The sequence below is a fragment of the Dendrobium catenatum genome, unplaced genomic scaffold (genome assembly GCF_001605985.2).
Source record: "Dendrobium catenatum unplaced genomic scaffold, ASM160598v2 fragScaff_scaffold_864, whole genome shotgun sequence".
NCBI classification, from domain to species: domain Eukaryota; kingdom Viridiplantae; phylum Streptophyta; class Magnoliopsida; order Asparagales; family Orchidaceae; genus Dendrobium; species Dendrobium catenatum.
The window spans coordinates 586,914-614,699 of NW_021319326.1; the positions used below are offsets into that span (position 1 = coordinate 586,914).

General features: G+C 36.7%; 2 protein-coding genes and 1 long non-coding RNA gene across 6 annotated transcripts; 2 read left to right on the forward strand and 1 right to left on the reverse strand.

The window, feature by feature from the left end:
• Nucleotides 1-6,196: 6,196 nt before the first annotated feature.
• LOC114580232 lies at nucleotides 6,197-23,039 on the reverse strand. The gene is made up of 3 exons (XR_003701562.1): nucleotides 22,901-23,039; nucleotides 19,094-19,096; nucleotides 6,197-6,208 (listed from the first exon to the last, which is right to left on the reverse strand). It is a non-coding gene; the product is annotated as an uncharacterized LOC114580232 (long non-coding RNA).
• Nucleotides 7,807-12,239, forward strand: LOC110096340 (pentatricopeptide repeat-containing protein At2g22410, mitochondrial). The gene is made up of 2 exons (XM_020822231.2): nucleotides 7,807-9,518; nucleotides 11,296-12,239. The coding sequence occupies exon 1, from the start codon at nucleotides 7,892-7,894 to the stop codon at nucleotides 9,461-9,463; it is 1,572 nt and encodes a 523-aa protein (XP_020677890.1). The 5' UTR covers nucleotides 7,807-7,891; the 3' UTR covers nucleotides 9,464-9,518; nucleotides 11,296-12,239.
• On the forward strand, nucleotides 22,480-27,757 carry LOC110096341 (transmembrane protein 53). 4 transcript variants are annotated; one of them, XM_028697080.1, is made up of 6 exons: nucleotides 22,480-22,546; nucleotides 23,250-23,371; nucleotides 23,497-24,233; nucleotides 24,328-24,433; nucleotides 25,789-25,964; nucleotides 27,334-27,757. In XM_028697080.1, exons 1-6 carry the CDS (start codon nucleotides 22,525-22,527, stop codon nucleotides 27,602-27,604), a joined length of 1,434 nt encoding a protein of 477 aa, XP_028552913.1. In that variant the 5' UTR covers nucleotides 22,480-22,524; the 3' UTR covers nucleotides 27,605-27,757. The 4 variants fall into 4 exon arrangements, with proteins under 4 accessions (XP_028552913.1, XP_020677893.1, XP_020677894.1 ...); XM_020822234.2 differs by lacking the exon at nucleotides 22,480-22,546 and adding an exon at nucleotides 22,931-23,177; XM_020822235.2 differs by lacking the exon at nucleotides 22,480-22,546 and adding an exon at nucleotides 22,931-23,118.
• Nucleotides 27,758-27,786: the final 29 nt, after the last annotated feature.

A 27,786-nucleotide genomic window follows, 5' to 3' on the forward strand; every position in this document is an offset into this window, starting at 1 on the left:
AGGCTCCCGACAGCAAAAAGATAGGGCACGATCCCCGGCCACATCATAGCCCCAGAACAAAATGGAAAAATCGTCGAGGACATCGAAAGCCATAAACCGAAGAACATAGCAATAGTAACACAAAACAACAAGTCATCAACGCCTTCGACGGCCCCTGACACGGCCCATGGCCCCTACCACGAGACACCTTCGAATGACGAACATTAACACGAACCAAAGAAAAATCATTCCCTGGGTCAGAGCCCCCGCAAAAATCCGAAGACATGAAACCAAAATCCGACTGGTCAGAAACGAAATCACCATCAGAAGAACCATTTAGCCAATCCCTTTGATCCGACCTATCACAACTCAAATAATTCACCACATTGATCGTTTCAACCGCATGCACTAGAACATTGACGAACTGATTCGAGCTTTTAGAAACTTCACTTAAATTCTCCAGTGGCACATACATAGCATTATTAACATCCACAACAGGTAAATTTAAATCACCAGACAGAACAATAGGCTCAACCAGAGCACACCCAGGGCTCGAGACAACACCAACACCAATATCAGGTAAGGCATCAACCCCCAACCCGATTGGAACATCCAGCAAAATAGGGGAATCAGTGGATGGAGCAATAGACTCCTCAGCACATCCAACACCAGGTTTCAAAGAAACCTCACCCTTTTCCGTAGCAGCAACATTAAGAGGATTAGAAAGAAGATTAGGGGATGGAGATAAAACAGTTTCAGGAGGATTAATATCTAGATTTAACCCGACATCCACCGGAGGAAGAACCGAATTCACATGTGTTCTTAAATGAGGAAATAATTTAGAGCATTCAGATTTTTTGTGGCCAACAACCTTACAATGCTGACAAAAGCTAGGCACATCTTCAAAAATCACCTTTTGAACATACCCACACTTCTCCGGACGTAACCACACCGAATCCGGATGAGATTTAGAGATATCGATTTCAACCAGCAAACGAGCGACAGAGGGACGCGAACCCACCACCGTCGCGTTATCAGTTTGAATCGGCCGGCCAAAAATCGATCCCAAACCAAATAAAATTTTGGGAGAAAACAGGTGTGGACGTAAACCCGGAAATGAAACCCACACCGGGACGATCGACGACTCCTTTGACAGGTCGAGGAGAGGCGACCATTTGATGATTTTCATGAAACAACCAGCAACAAAATAGGAATGGTGAGCAAAAATCCTACCATAATCTAAATCGTCACCAAGCTTAATCAGCACATTTGTTTGATCTAACAAGGTGACTGAAAAATCACCCGAAAGTTTAAGGTTGAAAAAAATTTCCGAATGGAATCCAACACCGGACATTTCAACGGAAACTTACCAACTAAAGCAAACTCGAAAGGTTTAGCAAGATGGAAAAACTCATCTTCTGAAAACCATAACGCCGGCATGCCACGAATGGTAGACACACGACAATCCGGGAAAACAGCCGAAACCGAACCAGAGAGCACATCCTTGAAGGATTTAGAGTTCTTACCTTCAATAAAACCAGGATCCAAACATTTATTTGCCATGGAAACGCAATCTCACCGGCGAGAAAGCAGACGGCGGCTAGGGTACACAAAGGAAAACCCTAGCAGACAGGACATCGCTTCCTAATTTATTTTATTTTCTTCATCAAATGATTAAGATCTTGGTTAATTTAAGTCATAAACTATATATTTGTAGTTAAAGAAATATGCTATTTTACATAATTGAGGAAGGAAAGATTAAAAAAATGAGAGCACTTACGTGGTATTTTGTAATTATAAATATGATTGTGAGAAAAGTAGCGGAATGATGGAAGACAATGGTCGAATAATAATGATCAGACGATACTATTCTAACAATAATGGTCAGATGATATTAGTCTAACGATAACAATCAGATGATAGTAGTCGAATGATGGCAATGGTTCTTCTTCGAATATGAAGTAAAGCTCTAGAGTTCTTTTAGATCTTCAATCTCTCTCCAAACTCAAGTCCTCGTCCCTTTAATATGGATATTGAAATCTATTTTTTAATGCTTCGTCGGCAGTTCACGTGAACGACTATTTTCCTTTAAAAGCCATCAACAACGACGATTGCTACCCTCCCTAATATCTCATATGAATTGGATTTCTGCTTCGATTGTCGCCATGCCTTCGTTTGCTTCCGTCATTGAGATCTCCTCATCTCTTCTTTCATTGTCATCGATTTTGTCAATTACTATCTTAGCGAGCTACCAAATGAATACTTCTCCTTTGACTGTCATTTGTGTTATAGATGTTGTGCAAAAACTTCTCCTTCAAACACTATTAGTGTTGCTGATTTCATGCAAACACCTCTTCTTCTTCAAATGTCATTGGGAGCAACAATCATAGTTTTGCACAAAGATATCCATTACACTCACAAATAAAAACAATGAAATAGTTAACAATTTTTTTTTATGTAAAAAGCTCATAAAGAGAAAAAATTATAGTACCTTGCCGAATAAAATCATAAACTATATATTTGTAGTTAAAAAAAACATGCTCTTTTACATAATTGAGGAAGGAAAGATTAAAAAAATGAGAGCACTTGCGTGGTATTTTATAATTATAGTTATGATTGTGAGAAGCGGAAGGATGGATGACAATGGTCGAACAATAATGATCAGGCGATATTATTCTAACAATAATGGTCAGATGATATTGGTCTAACGATAACAATCAGATGATAGTAGTCGAATGATGGCAATGGTTAGTGGTGATCGTCTTCTTCTTCGAATATGAAGTAAAGCTCTAGAGTTCTTTTAGTTCTTCAATCTCTCTCCAAACTCAAGTCCTCGTCCCTTTAATATGGATATTGAAATCTATTTATAGTACGTTAAGAATGGGTATTTTGCTAATTAGCCAAATTTATCAAATGCTCCATCAGACGACTCATATCAAATTATTTGATCTTAGAAAATTTATTCATTTTTTAAAGTTTTTTTAATGATATCATAATCGAGTGATTTTGAGCTTGTTGGATTTGTCTTGATTATATGTATGCAAACTTTGGATATCATCTAATCTTTCAATCAATACTTTAAAATTTTCTAAATTTATTTCAAGTACTTGATTTAGGCTCATTTGTCTCGTTAGGATCACTTGTTGGTGTCTTTTGATTTGTCATGCCAAGATGCTCAAATTGACAATAAGTTTGTTGAAATAAGAGGTTGGACAAATATGAATATTATCCAAAAGATTTCAATAAAAATAGTGCAATGACATTCATGACAGTTAGGTAAAAATTCTTGAGATGTATTAAGATTCAAACACAATTCAAGTTTGAATTGATTCTAATTGGTTTTGATTGCCTTATAATTCATTGAGAAGTTCATAAATATAAGAAGATATTCCTTATTAGGGTTTATTTCATTGAAAATGAATTTTCAGGTATATTTCTCTAAGAAAATAAACAATGAAGATATTTGATCACTTATTTATATTTTGAGTCAAATTCCTCTTACAAAACTAATAATTTTACTAAATTACTAAATTCATAATTTAATTTTGAAAATTTTACTTCATGTGTTGTGGATACTACACATAATTAAGCATCGCTGCTATTTATGTTCTTGGAAAATATGCTTAAAAGTTGATTTAGGGCTGCATTATACTCAATGAGGATAACCTCTTATTTTTTGGACTTCTAATGAAGGAAAATTCAAAGCCCTTAAAACTTTTTTGAACTAATTTGAATTTGAACTTGATTTGACCTTTTATTTGATTCATCATCATTAAGACCAAATTAGAACAAATGTTCGAACCTGGTTTGAATAAAAGTTAAATTGGAACATTATTTAAATAAAACTTCGAGTTTGTTATTAGTCATTGATTTGTTCATGTTTTTTTCACTATTTGTTTGAATTGCCATTGTGGTTATTTCAAAGCATTTGCACAATGTTCGAGGCCGTAGTTCCATCATCAAACTCTTTTCCTTCACACGTTTTTGATCTCTATTAAGCTTTCCCTTTGTGTATTCTCAACACAATCTCATCTTCTATTTCACACACAACTGATTTGTTCAAGGCATTCTCTAATGACTCCATTGTGAACTCCTCTCACCTTCCCAAGCAACCTCTCCCACCGATGCCTTCCCTAACAATCATGTTATAAACTCCTCTCTCCTTCACAAGTAACCACTCTCATTGATGCCTCACCTAATAACTTCACCAACTCCTCTCTCCTTCACACATGGTTGCTCTCATCAATACTTTCTCCAATTACTTCACAAGCTCTTATTCATTTTCACACATAGTAGGTAAAAAAATAAATAAATAATTTTTTTTTTCACACATAGTAGGTCCCATTGTGAACACCCATTCCCTTTGTAGGTTATTGGCCTTGTTGATGCCTTCCCAAGGAGTTCTACGTGAACTCTAGTTCGTGGTGATTCAAATTAGTTTTGAATTCAAATTGATTTTAGAGGACGGTGACTTCAATATAAAAATAAAGAAATAAATCAAAAAGAAATTTGATGTCCGCTTAATGGCGGGCTAACGTGGCAACAAACCTAACCACAACGGCCTGTTCTGCTCATTTATTCTAGTGGGCCAGTATTGACATTCTTTGTCCAATTAATAATAGCTCTATGGCCCGATCATTTTATTAAAAATAAATATTCTATTAAATATGTGCACTTAGAACAAGATCATACTAACATTCAAAGTTATCATTAATCTTTTTGCATATTATTGTCTTTGCATCTCTGTCAAATATTTACATATTTGTATATCATAAAATCATATACTTATAAATAATTAAATATAGGCTATTGCTTACTAGATCATTTATGATAATTGAGAGTTTATAATTAAGAAGGTATCATGCACAATCGAAACAAGAAAAAAAATTGTAGAGTTCAGTCTAATTGAAATAATTTCATTAGGGTATTAGGTTTGTACCCTGGTGTATGCTTTTTGCTGATGATATTATTCTTGTTGATAAGACTAGAGAGGGAGTTGAAGGTAAACTCGAATTATGGAGGTCAATTTTAGAGCCTAAAGGTTTTCACTTGAGTAGATCTAAAACTGAATATATGGAGTGTAATTTTAGTAGCAATAGACCTAGTGATGGGATTGTCACTTTGGGCGATCAAGCCATTAATAAGAGTACACGTTTTAGATATCTTGAATCTATTGTTCAGAGTGATGGTGAAATTGATGGGGATATTATCACCATAATTCAAGTTGGATGGTTGAAGTGGAGGAATGCATCGGGCTTATTGTGCGATAGAAAAGTCTCCCTCAAACTTAAGGGAAAATTCTATAAGATGGTGGTGAGACATGCAATGCTTTATGGTGCCGAATGTTACCCATTAAAAGAGAAGCATAATACTAAGTTATGTATTGCAGAGATGAGGATGCTTAGGTGGATGAGTGGCTTGACCCTTAGAGATAGGATGCGAAATGAGCATATACATGAAAAGGTTGGAGTAGCTCTAGTGGAAGATAATATTAGAAGACTGAGTACCGAGCAGTATCGAACTCTGTACTGAGCAGTACCGAGCTCGGTACTGTTTGGTACTGCTCAGTACCGAGCTCAGTACCGAGTAAGAGGTGATGTGGCGCATTTTCATTGGACTCCGAACACGTCCGGTGACCTGAGCCAATAATTCCCCTCCTTCACACGTGGTTGCTCTCATTAATACCTTCTCCAATTACTTCACAAGCTCTTATTCATTTTCACACATAGTAGGTAAAAAAATAAATTAATAATTTTTTTTTTTCACACATAGTAGGTCCCATTGCGAACACCCATTCCCTTTGTAGGTTATTGGCCTTGTTGATGCCTTCCCAAGGAGTTCTACGTGAACTCTAGCTCGTGGTGATTCAAATTTGTTTTGAATTCAAATTAATTTTAGAGGACGGTGACTTGAATAAATTGTCCATATAAATTAAGAGATTATCACTCATTAAAAGTAATTTATTTTTAATGACTTTTCTAACATATTTCTCCATAACAAATGAGGGATAATTATCTATTGTAAGGCATAAACAGATAAAATTTTCTAAATTTTAACTCATTTTTTATCATAGACAAATTCAAAAAATCATTAATTCATTTTTTAAATAAAAAATTGTTTTAATAACGCACGTGTAATTCTTCACTGAAAAAAATGAATGCATATCCATATCAATTTGAGGTAAAGAGGAAAAAATAATAATTATGAAGTTTGAAGGTAGTTGATGTGACTAAGGGCATTCACATCAATCTCTTTTGGAGGTAAAGATGACACTACTTAAATAGGCATATGAGTAGATGACAAGTTGGAGTGGGGGCAGAATAATCTGTCTTCTAAAAGAATGGGATAATATTTACTTACTAGATTATAGTTAGGGCTGTCAAAATCGGGTCACGGGTCAGGTTCGGGTTCAACCCGAAATTGACACGACACTGTTCAACCCGACCCGTTTTTGCAAACGGGTCGGTTTTCCGAACCCAAACCCGACCTGCTTCGGGTCAGGGTCAACCCGAACCCAACCCGCTTCGGGTGTATTTCATTAAATTTTTTTATTTAATTCAATTTATTTAAATTTAAATCAAATTAAGGTAAGATTTACTTCAATTAGTTTAAAATAAATCAAAATTAATTTAATTTGGACAACATTGTTTATAATTTTTTAAAATATCATTTACTTATTTCATAAAAATCCTTTAAAACTCTCTTAAATTAATTAAAAACTGGTCAAATCGGGTTGATTTCGGGTTTCCGGGTCAACCCGAACCCGACCAAGTTCGGGTTCGGGTCAACCCGAATCCGAAATTTTCGAGTCGGGTTCGGGTCGGGTCAAATGTTGACAGCTCTAATGATAGCCAATAAGGAAGAGACTAATTTGGCCGAATAAGCATATATTGAGAATTATTTAAAAAATTTTACAGTGAATATTTTAGTAACTGAGAATGCATACCATCTTACATGTCTTAATGATACCATTTCAAAGAGGTCAATCAATCAAAATTCAACAATGTTATGCAAATTGGTAAGATTTAGGTGTTTGTTGGAAATTGCCCTATTCATTCTAGGGGATGGCTCAATAATGCACATGCATCAAAGTTAAGCTTGACATATTAGTAAGTTTATTTACTTCAATATGAACTTGATTAAAGCCAATAATTGATCCAATTTTTTTTTTTAGCTTTTTTCAATCTTTATTCTAAATTTATTATTCTAATTAGTTGATTTTGATGAAATCATTTTTGTTGCCTAAAAAAGCTCTAAAGTAGGTTCATGAATTCATTTAACAATCTTTTGATATTATTTTTAAGTTGATTATAATGTATTTCAAATATAATTGATGATTTAGTGGATTGAAAGTGAATGAAACCCTATATTTGTTTTAACATAATGTCTTAGCCTCTTAGGCTTTATTTGTGATAGCTTTCGATCATAATTTTTTTCTGATTTTATTAAATTTTTGTACGTGAAAGTTACTATTGAAAGCATTAAGAAAGCCGTCCCAAAAGAAGCCTTAGATCTAAAGATAATTTGATTTTAATTTTGTTTTTTTATTGTTTTTTATTAATGGAGTTATATTAATCATCAATTGAGATGAGTTGGATTGCACGACACAACTAATATCTCAATTCTATAGCATTTGCACGTGATTAGGATGATAATTATTAATAGATTAAGATAATTTGACAATATATTAATAGTTATAATGGTTGCTATAAATGCATAATAACAAATGTGAAGATTTATGATATTACATAATTTAAATATTCTTAAAAATAACATGAACAACAAATAAATCAAAGAACCATCAAGAAAAACAAAACAGATAAAAGAGCCCTTGGGAAGAACAAAAAGGCAAAAATTAAAGATCCACTAAAATATAAATTGGCTCGTCAACAGAGCATCTTTGTAGAAGTTGATGAACGGCTCGAATTTCCAACATTTTATCAAGAAATGTGGAAACCTTAAACATGCTCAGCAGCTCCACGCCCAAGCTATTTTCCAAGCTCTTCACCCCTACCACCAACCTCTTACCTGCCAAATCCTCAACGCCTATGCCCGTATTGGCCGCACCACTGACGCATACAAGGTATTCGATCAAATTCTCAAACCAGATATCGTTTCCCTCACCAGCCTCATCTCACTCCACTTGCAGTGTAATCAGCCCCATAAAGCCGTTTCTGTTTTCTCCAATATCATATCCTCTGGTATCCAGCCTGATGGGTTTGCTGTTGTTGGAGCCCTATCTGCATCCACTCGGCTGTGCCATCTGGAACTCGGCAGGGAGGTCCATGCTTTGATTTATCGGCATAAATTGGACTCTGAGAGTGTCGTAAGCAATGCCCTCATCGACATGTATTCAAAAACCGGGAGGATTCGTTCAGCTGAGTCTGTCTTTGCTGGTATGATTACCAGAGACGCCGTTTCTTGGAGTAGCATGCTGAATGGCTACGCCAAATGCAGTGATTTGGGCTCCGCAGTTAAGTTATTTGACGAAATGCTGAGCAGAGACACAGTCTCTTGGACAGTGATGATCACTGCTCATGTGCAGCAGAAACAACCAATAACAGCTTTGAAACTCTTCCGGGAGATGAATTTGGAGGGTCACCAACCTACATCAATCACGATTGTCGGTGTTTTATCAGCTTGTGCTGATGTAGGGGCATTGGATCTTGGTCGCACAATCCATGGGTATGTTTTTAAACTGGATACAAGCTTTGATGTCACCCTTTATAATGCACTTATAGACATGTATTCAAAAAGTGGGAACCTTAAAATGGCAGAGTATATCTTCAATGGTATAACTAACAAGGATGTATATACATGGACCTCTATGATTTCTGGGTTCGCAGTTCATGGTGGTGCAAAACGAGCTATTGAGGTTTTTTCTGATATGTTGAATTCAGGCATTAGCCCGAACAAGATCACATTTTTAGCCATTCTTTTAGCTTGCAGTCATGGTGGATTGGTTGATGAGGGAAGAAAAATGTTTGATGACATGAGAACTGTCTATAACTATAAGCCTCAAGTTGAGCACTTTGGTTGTATGATTGACCTACTAGGTCGAGCTGGACTTCTCAGAGAAGCAGAATTGTTGATACAAGATATGGGAATGGATGTGGATTGTGTGATATGGAGATCAATTCTTAGTGCATCTCTTATTCATGGAAATGTTGAGTTAGCAGAGTTGGCTGGTAAGAAGATCAGAGAGAGAGAGCCAGATGATGATGGTGTTTATGTACTTCTATGGAACATGTATGCTTCTTCTAACAGATGGAAAGAAGCTCTTGAGATGAGAAGGAAGATGAAAGAGATGAAGTTGTTGAAGAGGCCAGGTTGTAGCTGGATAGAAGTGGATGGTATTGTTCGTGAATTTCTGGTTGATGACAAGATGAATATCTGTGAAGGAGAAATTGATTTGGTTTTGGAAGAGATGAGCAGGCATTTGAGAACATGTTCTAGTGTTTTATATTCTGAAGAAGATGCTTGAATGTTCTCTTAGGGGATAAAGAATGGGCTAGCTCCTCTTTATTTATATATTTGAGGTATTTCTGATCTTTGACATCTTATCTTATCACTAACATGTAATCTATTTATGTTGTAACTCGATCACTCCAATTTTGATAAATGCATCTGATAAAGATTTTGTTGGTTATGTCTAAGCTCCGTTTGGTGTAAATTATGTTGATAAAGTAAAATCATCTCACTCTCATATTAAAATATGATCTAGTTGCTCCATAATTTAATCTATATACTCGAAAATTAAAGAGAGGATGAACGTACAAATTTGACAAATTGCTGGGAGATCAGTACCTCGGTGATTTGTAGGAATTTAGACGTGGTGGAAGTGGCAATACAAGGTGGAAGCTATGTTGATAGCAACAACAGTAGCTAGTGCGGCGGCTTGGAGGAGAAGATGGCAAAATCTTGAGCCAGCAAGAGGGAGAGAGAAAGTCAGGCAAAAAGATGGGAGGAGGAGGAAGAAGAAAAGAGCACTGGCTCAGGCTTGACCCATGATAAATTTTTTTGGTTGGAATTTACATCGATAAATTTGTTGGAAGTTGATAAGGTTGAATTAGAAATAGGAAGGGATGCAAAAAGAAAAATATAGAGAAGAGATTCGTAGCTTGAATGGTATCATACATATTCATTCATCTACAGCTTTCCGCTGACTTGGTTAGTAGAGATTCAAGAAAGGCAGATGCAAATTTAAGAAGACTTGATTAGAAAGTATAAGAAAGCGAAAAGGATCAAAATGACCCATTGATTCTTCATGAAGGACCAAATAGTCCCCAACTATATTAAATGATTATTTTGATTTCTCAACTCCTAAAAAAGGAATCACATTTATCCCATTATGAGACTATTTTGATTCCTTTTTAAAGACTTGATGAACCAAAATGCCCTTCTAATGTAGTTGTGTACTATTTTGATCATTTATAAAGAATTAATGGACCATTTTTATTTTTTTCTCGTATTGAAAATGACATTGTTTTATTAGATTTAAATGAAAATTTGACTCTTAATAGGACACAATGGAGAAAAATAAACTCCACAAAGTGAGATAAAAAATTGATGTTGTTGTTGTATCTATGGATACTTGATACATGCTTTTATATCCAAATGGTACATCAGAACAGTAGCTTTAAGTATTGTATATAATACCCATTACGCCCTCATTTGGTTTGAGTGTGGTAAAGTTAGTTTTGCTTGGTCATAGGGGATTGATCCGTTTGTTTGAGCAGAATAATGCTGATTCTTTCAAGAGAGAAGTGACGAAGTGAGCTTAGATTGCTGATATTGTTATTGCCTCCTCTCAAGGGAACAATTTACTTCTAAATGGTTTTATCGTAGAAGAGTGTGCTGACTGATAGGAGGAACTTTAGTTAGAATATTTGCTTATGGGTCTTGAGATGAAATGTGGTATGCAACAATCATTTTATGAATAATAAGTTTTCTTATCAAGTGATGATCAATCTCAATTATTTAGTATGAGCTTGAAAACGGGACTATTTGCAAGTGCCATGATTGAAATATTATGGCAATGGAATGTGGTGGGTTCGCCCATATGAATATAAAACTCGGTAAGTTGTCAGAGCCAAATGATATCCATGGCAGCTATTGTGAGCGCCCTATACTCCCCGTCTTTTCTTTTCTAACTATTGTGGATGTTTTGAGCACGTCAATACAATCTGTTTTGCTAAATAATTAATGTTTAAGTAACTTCAACTGCTGTGAGGCATTTTTGAAATGATTTTGTATGACTTTGACTTCACCTTCCACCATTTTCATCATGTTTGATCGATTTTGATTTTGATGCAGATATAGAGGTCAACAACAGAGAAAAGATTATGCATAATATGAGGAAATTGAAGAAGATTTGAAAGGAGTAACTTACTCTTGGGAGTATGAAGAATATCATCACCAGTGTGAGTAATAGGACTAACTTGCCCATTTCCAACAGGAACTTGATCACTACCTTGATATGAAGTGGAAGAAAGTAGATGTTGATGATAGGTTGTAAGGTGCGCTGTAGCATCAAAATTTAAATACCAGTCATCATTGGGTGGAGCTAGAGCAGCAAAGAGAGCTTGAGAAGCCTTGGAAGCAGGCATCAAGACAGGCTTGTCCTATGCCAGCAGTGAGAAGCAAGATGATCTACTTTGCAGCAGATTTGACAAACAATGATAGAAAACGTAGACTGGTCTCACTTGTTTGAATTGCCACTTGCTTCAGATCCGAAAAAAGTGGCAGTACGTCCAATACCCTTGAAGGAGGTAGATCCTCAGTTTCAGAATTTATGCCGACCTAATGCGATAATTTTCGCTGGCTAATTGAATCGGTACAGTGTTCTTGATATTTGATATCAAGAACTTAGAGTTGTGGGAGAAATGGCAAGCTCCTTCATGGCAGCAGCAGTTGTTGTAGGATTCATCAAAGAAGTTGCAGATTGGTCCATTGAATAGGAACAGTAGATCAATTGGAATAGATGAAGCAGAGGAAAAGAAAAGAAAAACTCAAATGCTGAAGGGGGCTTGATGAGGATATCAGAGATCAACGGCTACGATCTGGAGTTTTTTTTTAATGTATTTTATGTACTAGTTTATTTTATATTTCTGTTTTTCTCATTTTACCCTTAGGGGTGGTCATGTGGTAGCCCGAAGGGCATTTTAGTCATTACTTTTTTTCTTTTCATGAGGCTAATTTGTGAGCTAGTTCTTTTGTATTTTGGATGATGAATGAATATTATGAAAAATTTCTGCGTATTGTTCTCTTGATGTGAGAGTTTGTGACTCTTGGAGAAATCCTTAGGAGAGGAGAGGGAAATCGGATCAACCACCAGCCTTGGAGATGGCCGGGTTCGTGGTTCTTCTTCCTTACCCTTCTTTCGGTTTTTTTTTTTTCATTCCTCCTCCATTAAGCTACATACATATCAATCCAATCCCCTTGCTCCTAGCTGCCAGATTCCGTAGCCACACTCAACCTTGCCACCGGCCTCCTTAGTCTCACCCTCACCGACGGCTAGCTCCACCCTCATCTCCCCCCCTCCCCACGGTCCAACTCCCTACCCGAACCCCTTGAACCGCCGACCACCCCATCATCGTCCCTTCCCTTACCAGCCGACGCCCCCCACCACCATATGAAGTCCACTGACCTTCCTCCTCCCTCCCATCAAGCCGTCGATCTACATATCCCCCTGTTCAAAATTATTTCCTAAAGCTCCAATTTCCTTATTTAACTTCATCTATCTTTGGAAGGAGTTGGAATTTGAAATAATTCAAATTTAAATCTCAAATCCTTCCTATATCATTAATCCCATTTTTGGAAAGGCCATTTAATAAATCATTTAATCCAAATCTAAATTAATTGAGTAATTAATGCCTTAACTCCAAATATATTGAATATAGACACACACACCCCTCCCTCTCTCTTGGCCAAACACTCTCCCTTGCCCACCTAATTATTTCTTTCCCATAAAATCAACCCCTCACTTTGGAAATACTTCCAAACCCAGCCCTAGCCTACCCGCCCCCTCCTTCATCCCATAACCTACTTAAATTTATTTCCAAATCAAGAAATTTCAATTTGGAAATTGATCTCAACTTTTTCCTCCAAGATCCTCTCACAAACCTTAAATCCAATTCCCTCAAAATCTAGACTAAACTCTCCCCAAGTCAAAGTGGTTGTCCTTGCTGTTATAACTGTTGTCCAAAGGATTCAGCACCAGCCCCTTGCTGTTCTGCACTATTGTAGGTTTGAAAGTGCTGTCCAAAAGCTTCCAGGAGCCCATAACAGCTGCCAAAGGTTTATACAATCACTATAGGGTGTTATCCAGAATTTCCCAAGTGTCAAAGCTTGTGTCCATCAATCGTTGCAATCTCCTATTGCTGTTTCACTGGCCTTAAAGTTCATATTGCTGTCCAACAATATTGAGAAGAATCGAGGTTGTTTTCTACTTCCAATCAAGCACCTAAACACAGCACCAGGGCTGTATTTATCCTGTTTATTTGGGTGAACCCTCCTCTTATTCTTTTATCTTTTAGTTGCTCTCAATTGTAGTTCTAATTGAATCATCAAAAGTTGTGTTAATTCTTCTCGCTAAAGCCTAGTATTTAGTAGGAATTGTGTGAGAGATATTTCATAGCACTACTCTTATTTGTTATATTATGGATTTCTTTTTGAAACCTATTTTGCATGCAACGTCAGGAGTAATTGATTATTATGTGGTTTTACTTTTTGCAAGTAACTTGACCTAAGCTTGTGTTTACCGCTCTTTATGTTTTACTTCATTGTTTAACTCACCATAAAGCTTAGTTAACTTGCTCTTAATCATCAAGCATGCAAAATCCTTATCTAAATCACCTTTTTTTTCATATATGTCCTGCATCATCTGGTATCAGAGCATATTTTACTCTTAATAAATATACTAGGATCCATCACAGAGTTTTCTTTATAATCTTTATGCTTTGCTAATTGTTCTAACATTGCATTTTTGTCATTTAACACATTGTGTGTTTGTTGTCCATCATATTTTGCATATATTAGTAAGCCTTTAGGAGCATTCCATATAGATTTAGGTGTTGTCCATCCAACCCTTACAACCCTTAGTAATTTATAGTGTCTCTTAATGGACCCAGAATAACTCGGTAGGACTTTAGACTTATTGGTAGGTCAAATAAATAACATTAGCCAACAACTCAAGAAAAATTAGGCTAACTTAGCAGACCTCCATCGTCAAACGACTGAATGATTCGATACCCTAGATAGAATTAGGAACCATTCTCCCCTTTATACACCTTCTAGACCTCCATCCATGTACAGGGACGACACCTTCCAAGATGAGGGACTTCCTCATGCCATCATCGAGCTCCCCACTATGGACTTGATCGCCACCTCGACCCTAGTATTCCACTAATGAAAAATATCAAGGTTGACGCTCCTACCTTCGACATAACCTTAGATCCCAAACTTTTCCTAGATTAGATCAAAGGGATGGATAGTTTCTTTAGGGCGAGTCAATTCTGGTCCAATTTAGAAAGCCTTGGAGAGCCCACAAATGAGTAACCCATCACTGATTGGCTATCCATGAAATGTGAGCTTAAGCAGAATTACCTGCCTCCCTCGTACTTCCCCAGGTTGTTGTATAGGTGGAATAGGTTAAATCAGGACAAGAAACCCGTTAAGGAGTACATGACATCTTTTGACAATTACCTGATTTGCTACAAAGGGGAGACATCCATTGCCCCAACGCATATCCTGTCCATGTTTCGTATCGGGTTGTGAGAGGATATTCACAATGAGTTGTTCGTCCGGAACATCACTACCCTTGAAAATGTCTACAGTTTAGTGTTAGACCTAGAGGAAAACCGTTCCCAACACCCTAATTGACACAAAAACTCTAGGCCTTCCTACAGATCTTCTGGTATTACCACCCCTCATATCCCCACTGCCTAGCCGATCCATGGAAGCACTACCCGACCCTCGTCTTGTCCCCCCATCCCCCGTCCTGATGTTAGAAGTAAGCCTCCCACTCCAGATACCCCTCGGTGCAACCTTGGGACCAAGTGCTTTAGATGTTAGGGGTATGGGCATATCGCCTCTCAGTACTCTAGTTCCAACAAAGTCACGATTATCAAAGAAGTCACCGAGGTGAAATTTGAGCTTGAAGTCAACAAAATTCACCAAGTAGACAACGAGGGTAAATTCTTTGAGGAGGATGACAACCTGCTGTCATCCAATACAGTAAAAGAATTGACTCTTCTCCCACATGCGTGGTGAGATGTGCACTGTCACAACCCGTTGCCATTAATGACTGACGTAGGACTACGATCTTTCATACATACACCAAAATCAAGATAAGAACTGTAAAGTCATGGATAGTGGCAGTTGCATCAATGCTGTCTCGTCCGGCATGGTGTCTAAACTTGGCCTGTCTGTCGTTCATCACCCCAACTCCTATAAGGTAGCTTGGGTCAACACCACTACCTTGGAGGTAAAGGAACGAAGCTTCATATATATCTCCTTTGCTGACTACAATGAGAATGTTTGCTGAGATGTATTGATTATGAATGTCAGACAAATCCTTCTAGGTCGTCTCTGGCTATTTGACGACAATGTCCATATCTATGGGCGTTCAAACACCTGCATGTTTGAACATGAGGGCAAAAAGATCAAGCTTTTGCCATCATAGCCTCGAGTTATGGATGATCCTGAATCCAACCCTGTTAAATCCAAGAAGGGACTGAACCTCTTAGCTGCCATAGCCCGAAGGGCACCCTTGCACATCTTATAAGTGGGTCGTGAGACTTCCACTAAGTCTGACAAACCAGTCCCTCAGGAGATTCAGCCCATACTTAGTAAACTTGTTAATGCCTTCCCTGATGATCTTTATGATCAATTACCTCCAACTAAAGACACCCAGTAAGTTAACTTGTTGATGTCTCACTATAAAGCTTAGTTAATTTGCTCTTAATCATCAAGCGTGCAAAATTCTTATCTAAATCAATTTTTTTTTCATATATATCCTGCATCATGTCTGCTGCTTAGATGCCATGTTGAATCAGAAATAGTAACGTATGTAGCAAGAAGACTACAAAAAAGAGATTAGCAGTCTGAATAGTATCATATTTATTCATCTATCTATAAAGACCCGATGCCTGCTTTTATACTGAAATGGTACGCCTGAACAACCATTTTAAGTACTGTATACCATAATCGTCATATCGTAAGATGAGATAATATACTGTGAAAGCTTCCACAATATGTCTTAAGAAACCTTAAGAATCATTATTCTCAATGTAGCGACACAAATCCCCAGAAAACAAAGGAGCATACGCAATCTGAGATGATATCAGGCTTTGAACCCAAGGCATGAGATTTCTAAGTCAGCCTTGATGACTACCAATTCTTTGAGAAATTCTCGTTGCAACAAATACGCCTCGGTAGCAACAAAATGGGTTTTCATTCACATAACCAGCTTTTTCACTATGTTGTCTCTATGGATTTGTTTGAAGAACACAAATTATTCGGTGCGGAGTTCAAATGGGGAGAACAGTCCTGATGTAGAACAAAGTGGGGCAATTAAAATTAAAGAGCTAAAATTCCATCTTAGATTTCCCTTAATTAATTGATTTGAATTTGAAATTCAAATACAAAAAGAAGGGAGAGAAGAGAGGAATTTATTATCTCCATAATTGGGCACTTAATTAGGGAGGAAATAATTATGATAGAGGGGAGAGAGAGGGCCATTCAAGGAGGAGGGAGGAAAGATGTCCAGATTCGATGTATGTGTCCACATACATTGAATAGGAGAAATTAAATTCAAATCAAATTATTTAATTCAGATTTGTATTAATTGGGGGGAATTTTCTAAAATAGATATATGATATTTAGGAAAGATTTTGAAATTCAGATTCATTTGAATTTTAATTATGAAATATTTTCAAATAAGATAGGGGCTAAATTAGGAAGATGATAATGGGGTAATTGAATGATTTTTTTAAATTAGAATCTTAAATTAGGAAAGGGATGAAAGACATTTCAAAATTTAAAATTCAAAATTAATAGATGGGAGGGAATTGTGTAATCAATTCAAATTAATGACGAAAATTCAAATCTCAAATTAATTTGAAAGTTAAATTTAAAATTCTCAAATTACTTTGAATGAAATTAGGAAAGTAATAAAAGGATGATTTGGAATTGGTTGGTGGGGTGGCCGGCGACTAGGGGGAGATTTAGCCAGCGGTTAAAGGAAAAATAAGGAGAGACAAAATCAAAGAAAAAAGATAAAATCACGAGCCTTTGACTCTTCTGAAGACTGATGGGTGATGCGTTGCCCTTCACCAAGGGACTTCAAGCTACGAGCCTGGACCCATCCTGTGGCTGGTGGAAACTACGATTCCCTCCATAGGGATTCTCACTAACATCCTCCCAAAGAATAAAAGTGCAGAATAATTTTTTTTTAATTAAAACTCCATTATTACATTACACAAGCAAGGGCCTCTATATATAGGCCTAAGAAATTAAAACAAGACACATATGCCCCTAGGACTTACGTAGGACGACCCTCTTAAGTAAGGATAAAAACTGAAAATTCATAATAAAAATAAAAATTATAAATAACAAATCAAGATAAGGTGGAATGATCTCGGTTGTCGATCATCGTCTTCTCTTTTGAAAATCTTCATGATCGGATGTCCGCATCAAGTCTGGATTTATTATATATTTAATGAGTATTTGTTGAGTATTTATAAATACTGAGTAAATACGCAATAAATACTTAGTTGTGAGTATTATTGAGTGTTTTATGAGTAATCGTTGAGTATTTTATGAGTATTTGCTGTTTTACTATGTATTTACTGAATATTTGTGGACTATTTACAGCAAAATATGTAGCAATCCAGACTGTTCTTCTTGTATGGACTCCGCACAAAATAATTTCTGTCGTTTGAAACAATTTTCTTAATACTTTCTAAAACAGTTTTTTAATACAAAATTTTTTTTATTAATTTTTATATTAAAACACAACTTTAGAAAATAGTAAGAAAAAATGTCCTAAATGAAGCCTATATTCTCTCTCATCATTGATCAGGTGATCAATCTAAATACGACTGTAATCTTAAAGATAATAACTTCATATCAAATAAATAAAAGTTTTATATATTGCTCTGAGATTTATCTAAAATTACAATTAATGTGATGTTTATTTCGCAATGCTGGAAGGCTCTCTGCTAAGTGAAATTATTCTGTGCGTTCACCGAACAACGACATCTAGAGGCGAGTCAGAACGCGTCATTTTTGTTGTTGTGTATGACTCGGTACCAGGTGATGTGGAGCGTTCTGATCCGTCTTTGAATCATTCGATGACCACATAGAATAAATTTTCCTCTAATAGTTCAGTGTGTTTATAATACGAAGTAACTAGATTTTTTTTATGAGCTACCATACTGATTTATTTAAAATGATTATTATCCTTTCTTATAAGGTAACTAGTTCGGCCTTATTTTTTATGTGGTTGATCAAATTCTATGTAGCATTCAATCAAGCATAAAAAAAAATAAAAGGGAATTGACATACATATTGATACATCCTCGAAAAATTATCCCGATCAGGCACAAATCTTGAGACAAAATTGAGTTAGAAACTTTCGAAAATAAAATGGAGACCCTTCGAACTCCAATTTCAGCAAATTTATAGTCAAACTCACCGTTTCCAGAATACGAACCCAAAGACACCAAAATCAACTCAATCCGAGTCTAGATGAGTCCAAAGCAAGGGCCCGAAGCGTTGTTGCAGGGTTCGAACCACAATTTGTGTTACCAAACGGTATCCAAACATAACTTGCTTATAGTCGAATCGAGCGGCTCGACGAGATGAATCCAACGAGTCTAAGCTAATAGAATTTTGACATCATTAAGACCTTCAAACATCTAATGAACGGTTGACGATCAAGAGATTCAACATGGGCCCTCCATCCAAACCACTCCTCATTTGCCCTTGATTTTTTACCTATTTTACGGGCCATACCAAATTAGGAAATCTATAAATAGAGTTCCCTTTCCTTTTGAAAAAAGTACCCTAAGCCTAAGGAGAAAAGAGAGAGATAGGAGATTGCTCTCACCTGCTCGCCTCCTCGATCACCATCGGAGTTCCGCCGAACACCACCTGAGGCCTTGAACTCCATCGGACCACCACCTGAGGCCTGGAGCTCTGCCAGACCACCATTTGAGGCCATGAGTTCCACCGGACCACCACTTGAGGCCCTCACTTATGCCAGACCTCCACTTGAGGCCTGGACTTTTGCTGGACCACCACCCGAGACTCGGAGTTCTGCCAGACCACCACCTAACGCCCCAACTTCTGGCCGACCGCCACCAGAGGCTCGTAGTTCTGTCGAACCATCACTTGACACTCAGAATTCCTCCAGACCACCAAGTGACCCCAGAGTTTCATCGGACTACTAATTAACGCCTGAATTTCCAAGTCACACCAGACTTCTGCTAGACCACCAAGTGATGCCAGACTATTATCCTTGTTTGTCACTAGATTTCAACTTTACAGATGCATTTGTAATCTGATCGCCCTCAAGGACAAGTTAGCCCGCTGTAATTTATTTAAATTCTAGTATAATCATTTTCAAATGGGCCAAACCCCGTGATTTTTCCCTTTTTCAGGATCTTCCATATAAAAAAACTTTTATTCTCTATGTGTGAGCTAGATATTCGTGCAACACTAAGATGTAATACTCTAACTCTATCGCCGCGTATATTCTTGCCCGCAACACATATTATAATAATTTAATGTATTTATATATCTAATATGTAAACTTTTATATTTGTTAATATAATAATCAAAATTATGTTAAAATATATGCATGAAACGTTATGTTTTACTTTAAATAAGATGCATCAGAATCAAGAGATCTTGAAAGAGCATATAAGCCTTCACTATCAATCAAGGGGTGTTTGAGGAGCATCCAGAGATCACAAAGGAGGGAGATAGCTGATGCATTCACCTGCAAATTCTGGTGAGGAGTGGACGAGATGACTGTGTTAGAGATTTTGACGGAGTGTTTTCTTTAATTTTATTTTGATAATATGCCCATAGTGCTCACGTAGGACGACCCTCTTAAGTAAGATTAAAAACTGAAAATTCATAATAAAAATAAAAATTATAAATAATAAATTAAGATAAGGTGGAATGATCTCAGCTGTCGATCGTCGTCTCATCTTTTGAAAATCTTCATGATCGGATGTCTGCATCAAGTCTGGATTTATTATATATTTAATGAGTATTTGTAAATACTGAGTAAATACGCAACAAATACTTAGTTGTGAGTATTATTGAGTATTTTATGAGTAATCGTTGAGTATTTTGTGAGTATTTGTTGTTTTACTATGTCTTTACTGAATATTTGTGGAGTATTTACTATTTTACATAGCAATCCAGACTGTTCTTCTTATATGGACTCCGCACAAAATAATTTATGTCGTTTGAAACAGTTTTCTTAATACTTTATAAAGCAAATTTTTAGCACAAAAATGTTTTGAATTATTTTTTTTATTAATTTTTATATTAAAACACAACTTTAAAAAATAGTAAGAAAAAATGTCCTAAATGAAGCCTATATATCTCTCTCATCACTGATCAAGTGATCAATCTAAATACGATTGTAATCTTAAAGATAATAACTTCATATCTAATAAATAAAAGTTTTATATATTGCTCTGAGATTTATCTAAAATTACAATTAATGTGATGTTTATTTCGCAATGCTGGAAGGCCCTCTGATAAGTAAAATTATTATGTGCATTCACTGAACGACATCCATAGGCGAGTTAGAACGCGTCATTTTTGTTGTTGTGTATGACTCGGTAACAGGTGATGTGGAGCGTTCAGATCCGTCTCTGGACCGTTCGATGACCACATAGAATAAATTTTCCTCTAATCATTCAGTGTGTTTATAATATGAAGTAACTAGATTGTTTTATGAGCTACCATACTAATTTATTTAAAATGATTATTATCCTTTCTTATAAGGTAACTAATTCGGCCTTATTTTTTATGTAGTTGATCAAATTCTATGCAGCGTTCAATCAAACATAAAAAAAGGTTGACATACATATTGATACATCCTCGAAAAATTATCCTGATTAGGCACAAATCTTGAGACAAAATTGAGTTAGAAACTTCCGAAATTAAAATGGGGACCCTTCGAACTCCAATTTCAGCAAATTTACAGTCAAACTCAATGTTTCGAGAATACGAACCCAAAGACACCAAAATCGACTCAATCCGAGTCCAGATGGGTCCAAAGCAAGGGCCAGAAGCGTTGTTGGAAGGTTCGAACCACAATTTGTGTTACCAAACGGTTTCCAAACATAACATGCTTATAGTCGAATAGAGCGGCTCGACGAGAAGAATCCAACGAGCCTAAGATAATAGAATTTTGACATCATTAAGTCCTTCAAACATCTAATGAACGATTGACGATCAAGAGATTCAACATTGGCCCTCCATCCAAACCACTCCTCATTTGCCCTAGATTTTTTACCTATTTTACGGGCCATACCAAACTAGGAAATCTATAAATAGAGTCCCCTTTCCTTTTGAAAAAAGGACCCTAAGCTTAAGGATAAAAGAGAGAGAGATAGGATATTGCTCTCACCTCCCGCCTCCTCGATCACCGTCCGAGTTCCGCCGGAACACCACCTAAGGCCCTGAGCTCCGTCGGACAACCACCTGAGGCCCTGAGCTCTGCCAGACCAACATTTGAGGCCATGAGTTCCACTGGACCACAACCTGAGGCCCTCACTTCTGCCGGACCGCCACTTGAGGCCTGGACTTTTGCCGGACAACCACCCGAGACTCGGAGTTCTGCCAGACCACCACCTGACGCCCCAACTTCTGTCGGACAGCCACCAGAGGCCCTAGTTCTGTCGGACCACCACCTGACACCCGGAGTTCCTCCAGACAACCAAGTGACCCCAGAGTTTCATCGAATAACTAATTAACGCCTGAATTTTCAAGTCACACCAGATTTCTGCCAGACCACCAAGTGATGCCAGACTATTATCCGTGTTTGTCACTAGATTTCAACTTTACATATGACATTTGTAATATGATCGCCCTCAAGGACGAGTTAGCCCGTTATAATCTATTCAAATTCTAGCGTAATCATTTTCAAATAGGCCAAACCCCGTGATTTTTCCCTATTTCAGGGTCTTCTACATAAAAAAACTTTTATTCTCTGTGTGTGAACTAGATATTAGTGCAACACTAAGATGTAATACTCTAACTCTATCGCCGCATATATTCTAACTCGCAACACATATTATAATAATTTAATGTATTTATATATCTAATATGTAAACTTTTATATTTGTTAATATAATAATCAAAATTATGTTAAAATATATGCATGAAACGTTATGTTTTACTTTAAATAAGATGCATCAGAATCAAGAGACCTTGAAAGAGCATATAAGCCTTCACTATCAATCAAGGGGTGTTTGAGGAGCATCCAGAGATCACAAAGGAGGGAGATAGCTGATGCATTCACCTGCAAATTCTGGTGAGGAGTGGACGAGATGACTGTGTTAGAGATTTTGACGGAGTGTTTTCTTTAATTTTATTTTGATATATTCGTAGGAATTTGAAGAGCATATTCTTAGGATTTTCCCGTTTTCCTGGGATTATGCGACATCGGCAAGCATATTCTTTAGAATCTTGAAAGAATAAGAACCTTTGTTTCAAAATCACCGTTAATTTTACGCAATAGGCGAAGGCGGCCACGCGTTTCCAACAGTTCGGTGGCCAAAACTTTTTGAAGGAAATTTTAATTTTTAATTTTTATTGTTTTGGCTTTTGGTCGACGGAACGCTGCGAGACGATCCAATCGTTTTCCTCCCGGATTTGAGAGCTTGACCATAGGGTTTCTATTTCCTGTTGTCTATCTACCGTTTATCGTTGATTGCCATGTTTTTGTTTTTTATTTTCTTTTTACGGTTTATTTATGTTGGCAAATATGAGCCATATGTTTCACGTTGCAAGCGCCGGGCTTTCCCTTTCTTCAAACTACACGCATTCGTTCTATAACCCTCGATCGGCGATGTTGAAGTTGAAAATTTGAAAACCCTAATCGATGTGAGGGGCTATGATTTTTGTGGAAAAATTGATGCGCAGCCGATTTTTTTTTTCCATTGGTTTGTTTCTCGATATGTTAATTGCTATGCATGTTCTTGGTCCATTCCTTATATCTGTAGTCGTTCTCGCAGAAATAGAGAGACAGAGAAAAGAGATCCCAAGGACTTGGTCTCCTATAAGTTGGGTTGCGTTGTCAATCTCTTTTGACTGCGAGCCCAGTTTCAACACGTTTCCTCGTTATCCTGCTTTGGCGGTGAGTACACCTTTAATTCTCTTTTCTGTTCCAACTTTTCTTTTCTATATAATATTTCTACCCGTCCATTGCTGGTTGTTTGATTATAATCTCTAAAGCGATTGCATTGCTTGTTCGTCTTGAAGAATTTGATCTGCTTCGCCTACATGGCTTCATTACATGGAAACTTTCATCGGCCTCTATCGGCGTTGGCCGCTGTTGCCCTCGCGGCGGTGTCTTCTGACTACATCCCAGAACGATTTGCTGGTCAGAAATCTTCAGATGTCATCCCTCCTTCTGTTCCCAGCTCCTCAAAGCAGTCTGATTCACGGGCTTCTGCAATCTCAGAGACTAAGAGTTTAGGTATCTCTTTTATGTCAAAGGCTTGGCCACTGGTCAATTCGGGCATTTCTCATTCAGCTGAGTTCATGTTTGGTTCTTCGTCTTCGATTGCTTCACCACCTGCACCTCTTGATCCATACCGCTATGCAAAGCTAGCCAAGCCATCTAATGGTCAGGTGTTTAATCCCAAGACAACTCATTCATCAGATGTTCTCTACCGATGGCATCTCCCAGACCCAAATGCTGATGGGATGTTAGGGAAGTCAAATTGCTCATCCTCAAAGTCTCAGACAGTTGTCGTTTTGTTGGGATGGTTGGGTGCAAAACAGAAGCACTTGCAGAGATATGCTGAGTGGTACACTTCCAGGGGTTTTCATGCCGTGACCTTCACCTTTCCTATTTCTGAAATTGTTAGCTACAAGGCTGGTGGGCAAGCAGAAATTGATGTGGAAATGCTTGCAAACCATCTAGCTGATTGGGTTGCAGAAGAAAGTGGGAAGAACTTGGTCTTCCACACGTTCAGTAACACGGGCTGGCTAATGTACTCTCTCGGTTTCTTCATATAGATTTAATGTTTACTCGTATTTTTCTTCATCGCAGATTATTTAGTTTGACGGGAAAATTTGTCTTTACAGATATGGAGTTGTTCTTGAGAAGTTTCAGAAGCAAGATCCTTCCGTAATGGGAAAGATTAAAGGTTGTATTGTGGACTCTGCCCCTGTGGCTGATCCTGACCCACAGGTAAGTTCAATGTTCTATTCTAATTACTTTTCTTGGTTGAATAGTTTTTTTCTCCTATTCAAGTTTATTTGGCTCTCATGAATGCAGTCTATAACCTTCAGTTGCTTGTCTTTTTCTGTGATGCATGCATTGTTCTTTGAGGCATGCGTGTTTTATCTTATCTTCGTTTCCTTAACTTCTCTTTGCTATTCATTAACCACAAAATGTTTTTTTGAAGGTATGAAATGCTTCTGTATTATGTTGGTTATCTAACTGATCTTAGTAACCGGTTACATATATGTTAAAATAAATGAAACGTTAAAATAATTGATCAAATTTTTATTAGATCAAATATTTAGAATTAATAGAATAAAAATTTAGGATATGATATGCTATTATAGTGGTTCTAATATTTACATTTATTAGCAAGATAAAATGATAGGTAGATGTAATAGGTTAGAGTATTGTGAATCTATTATACAAAATAATGGAGATATGAATTAGAATTTAGGATATACGTTCTAGATTTAATGCATAGTTGTTAAAATGGAGAAGTGCTTTAGGAGTATTATGCTATTAATGTATATCTTGGATATTTGAAGAGTTATAAAGAATAATTATATCAGAATTAAATAATTGTTACGTTGAGTGTGATGGAAGTAAAAATGTTATGACGACTGTGACAAAATTGGAAAGGATACAATAAAGAATAATTATATCAGAAGGATGGTTCCATAAGAGATTAAGAGTTGCATTTATTGAAGATAAAAGTAGTGGAAAGTCACCTTAGGTGCTTTGTTGGTGTACACAGATAAGGTTATCATCAAAGGATTTGAAAGAAAATAAATAGATATTATGTAATATGAATAAAACATATTTCAAAATAATTATGCATAACAAGCTAAACGCCTTATGAAACATTCAATGGTAACAAATGGAAAATAATGAAATTTAACTTATCTAAATATTTGGGATGTGAATAATGTTGTTGATTGTGATGATATCAACTCTGTTCTTTTCAAATTGACGTGTTTGAAGCATACCTGGCTTTGTTTTGGGAAATTATTTGGAGTACAAATCAAGCTGTTTTTGTAGTTGGCCATTCTTGATCATGATTTAAATATATGTGATCAAGCCCCATGACAAGAGTGCCTTTCAAATGGCTAATTCTCCAGTCGTTTGACACCATTCAAGATGATGCAATTCTTTTAATGTAAATATAGCTTCTTACTGGAGGATTGAAATCAATAACAGCCTTGGATATTTGATTCACTTTACATCAGAATATTTATTGGATTTTGTACTTGTTGCATGTCTTTGATCTTTAGCTTGCAGGCTTGAAAAAATTCTAATATCTATTTTTTCACATTATTTAGGTTTGGGCTTCCGGATTCTCTGCTGCCTTTTTGAAAAAGCGGAGCGTGGCTGCCAAAGGCATAGTAGATCCTAATATTTCGTTGGAGCAGCCAAAACCTGCAGTTCTTGAAGCTGTCATGTTAACTGTTTTGGAGAAATTCTTTGACGTGGTTCTGAATCTTCCTGCTATTAACAGGTAATAATCATGTATTTGGTGTTTGCACGCATCAATAAATAAATGTAGTTCATGCGGCCATTAGATTTAGGCTTCGTTTGGGACGGCTTTTTTATTGCTTTATGAAATGGAGTTTTAGTGCAATTTTTTTTTTTATTTTTTAACTAAAACTCCGTTTTAGAAAACAATAAAAAAGCCGTCCCAAACGAAGTCTTAATGAACTTAAATAAATTTTAATGGCAACTTGGTGCAAATATTAAAATCTATATAGAAATTTTTGTAGAAAGGCTTGGTTAAAAAATCTCTTAGCACAGCTGAAATTTGTTTATCTATGGCATAGCATCTTACTGATTGTTGTCAACGAGATCTAGTTCCTGATTTAAGAAGCAGACATTCAAGTTATCTTTTTCGTTTATATCTTATTTATTTTTGCATACAATTGCTTATCTTTAACAATTAAAATTTAAACAAGCAAATCATTTAGTCACTGTTTACAACATAGTGATAATTTTAGAAGATATTCTCAGCCATATATAAATGGTAGATGATCTAGGCCAGTATCAGCCTCCATCTCAGTACTGCGGCATAACAATTGCTTTTGTAGTAACCCTTAGGCTTCGTTTGGGACGACTTTTTTATTGGTTTATAAAACGGAGTTTTAATACAAAAATAAAAAAATTTGTATTAAAACTCTGTTTTAAAAAACAATAAAAAAGCCGTCCCAAACGAAGCCTTACTCTATGGCGGTAGGAAATTCACTTTGGATTATTGGATTTAATTTTGATTGCCTTTTTTCAAAATCATTCTGGTTTTGAAAAAGGCACCTCTAACATTCCAAAGTGCATTGTTTAACTGAGATTAGTAACTTCACCATGTGCAATTATCATATGATTGAAATCTCAATCCGATAATTGTATCAACCTTACCTGCTTGATCACACTTTAAACAATTCAGGGTCTAAAAATACTCACTGTAGCCATTGAGTATGACGAGCCTATCCCTCAGGAGGTTCAACCCATACTGAATGATTTTGCTGATGTCTTACCTGATGATCTCCCTGATCAATTACCCCTGCTTAAAGACATCCAGAACGTTATAGATATTGTCCTTGGAGCCTCCCTACCCAATCTGCCCCACTATTGCCTCGGGACACATTTGGTTCCATTATCCGCTCTTGGCAGGGCAATGCCACTTTTGTTAATAGGAAGAGCTGCATTCCCCGCCTCTCTGCTGCTAAAAAATTACTTCTGTTGCTGCCTCGGGAGAGTCAAATTGTACTTAAACCTCATCTGTTATCAGCAAAAGCTTCCTCATTGTGTTGTCCTACTAATAGGCCAGCGTCATCACCAATTTTACATTCTAACATCCGCCATTTCTGCACTTTTACCAGGAGGTTAACAGATGTGTTGGAAATATTGTCCATGGAGCAGCCAAAATGCCCACAATTGTACATCTACAGCTCTGCTGATAGGGTTATTCCAGCCAAATGCGTTGAATCCTTTGTGGAGAAGCAAAGAAGAGCCGGCCATGAGGTCAGGGCCTGTAATTTTGGGAATTCACCTCATGTGGACCATTTCAGAAATCATCCAAATCTCTATACTTCGCAGCTCACCAGCTTCCTTGTAGACTGCGTCTTGTCATGCAGCAAAGAGTCTTCATAAAGAAGTCACTAACTTGAATTTATATTTTTCATTTTTTATTATAGTTAAAAATTCACATCCAGTTTTTTTTTCCTCCTCGGCAGTCAAATTGGCTCTGCTGGATATTGTATTTATTTATTTATTTATTTATTTTAACAGATAGGCTAATTTACAATACATTTCCATGTCTTAGTTTGGCTAAT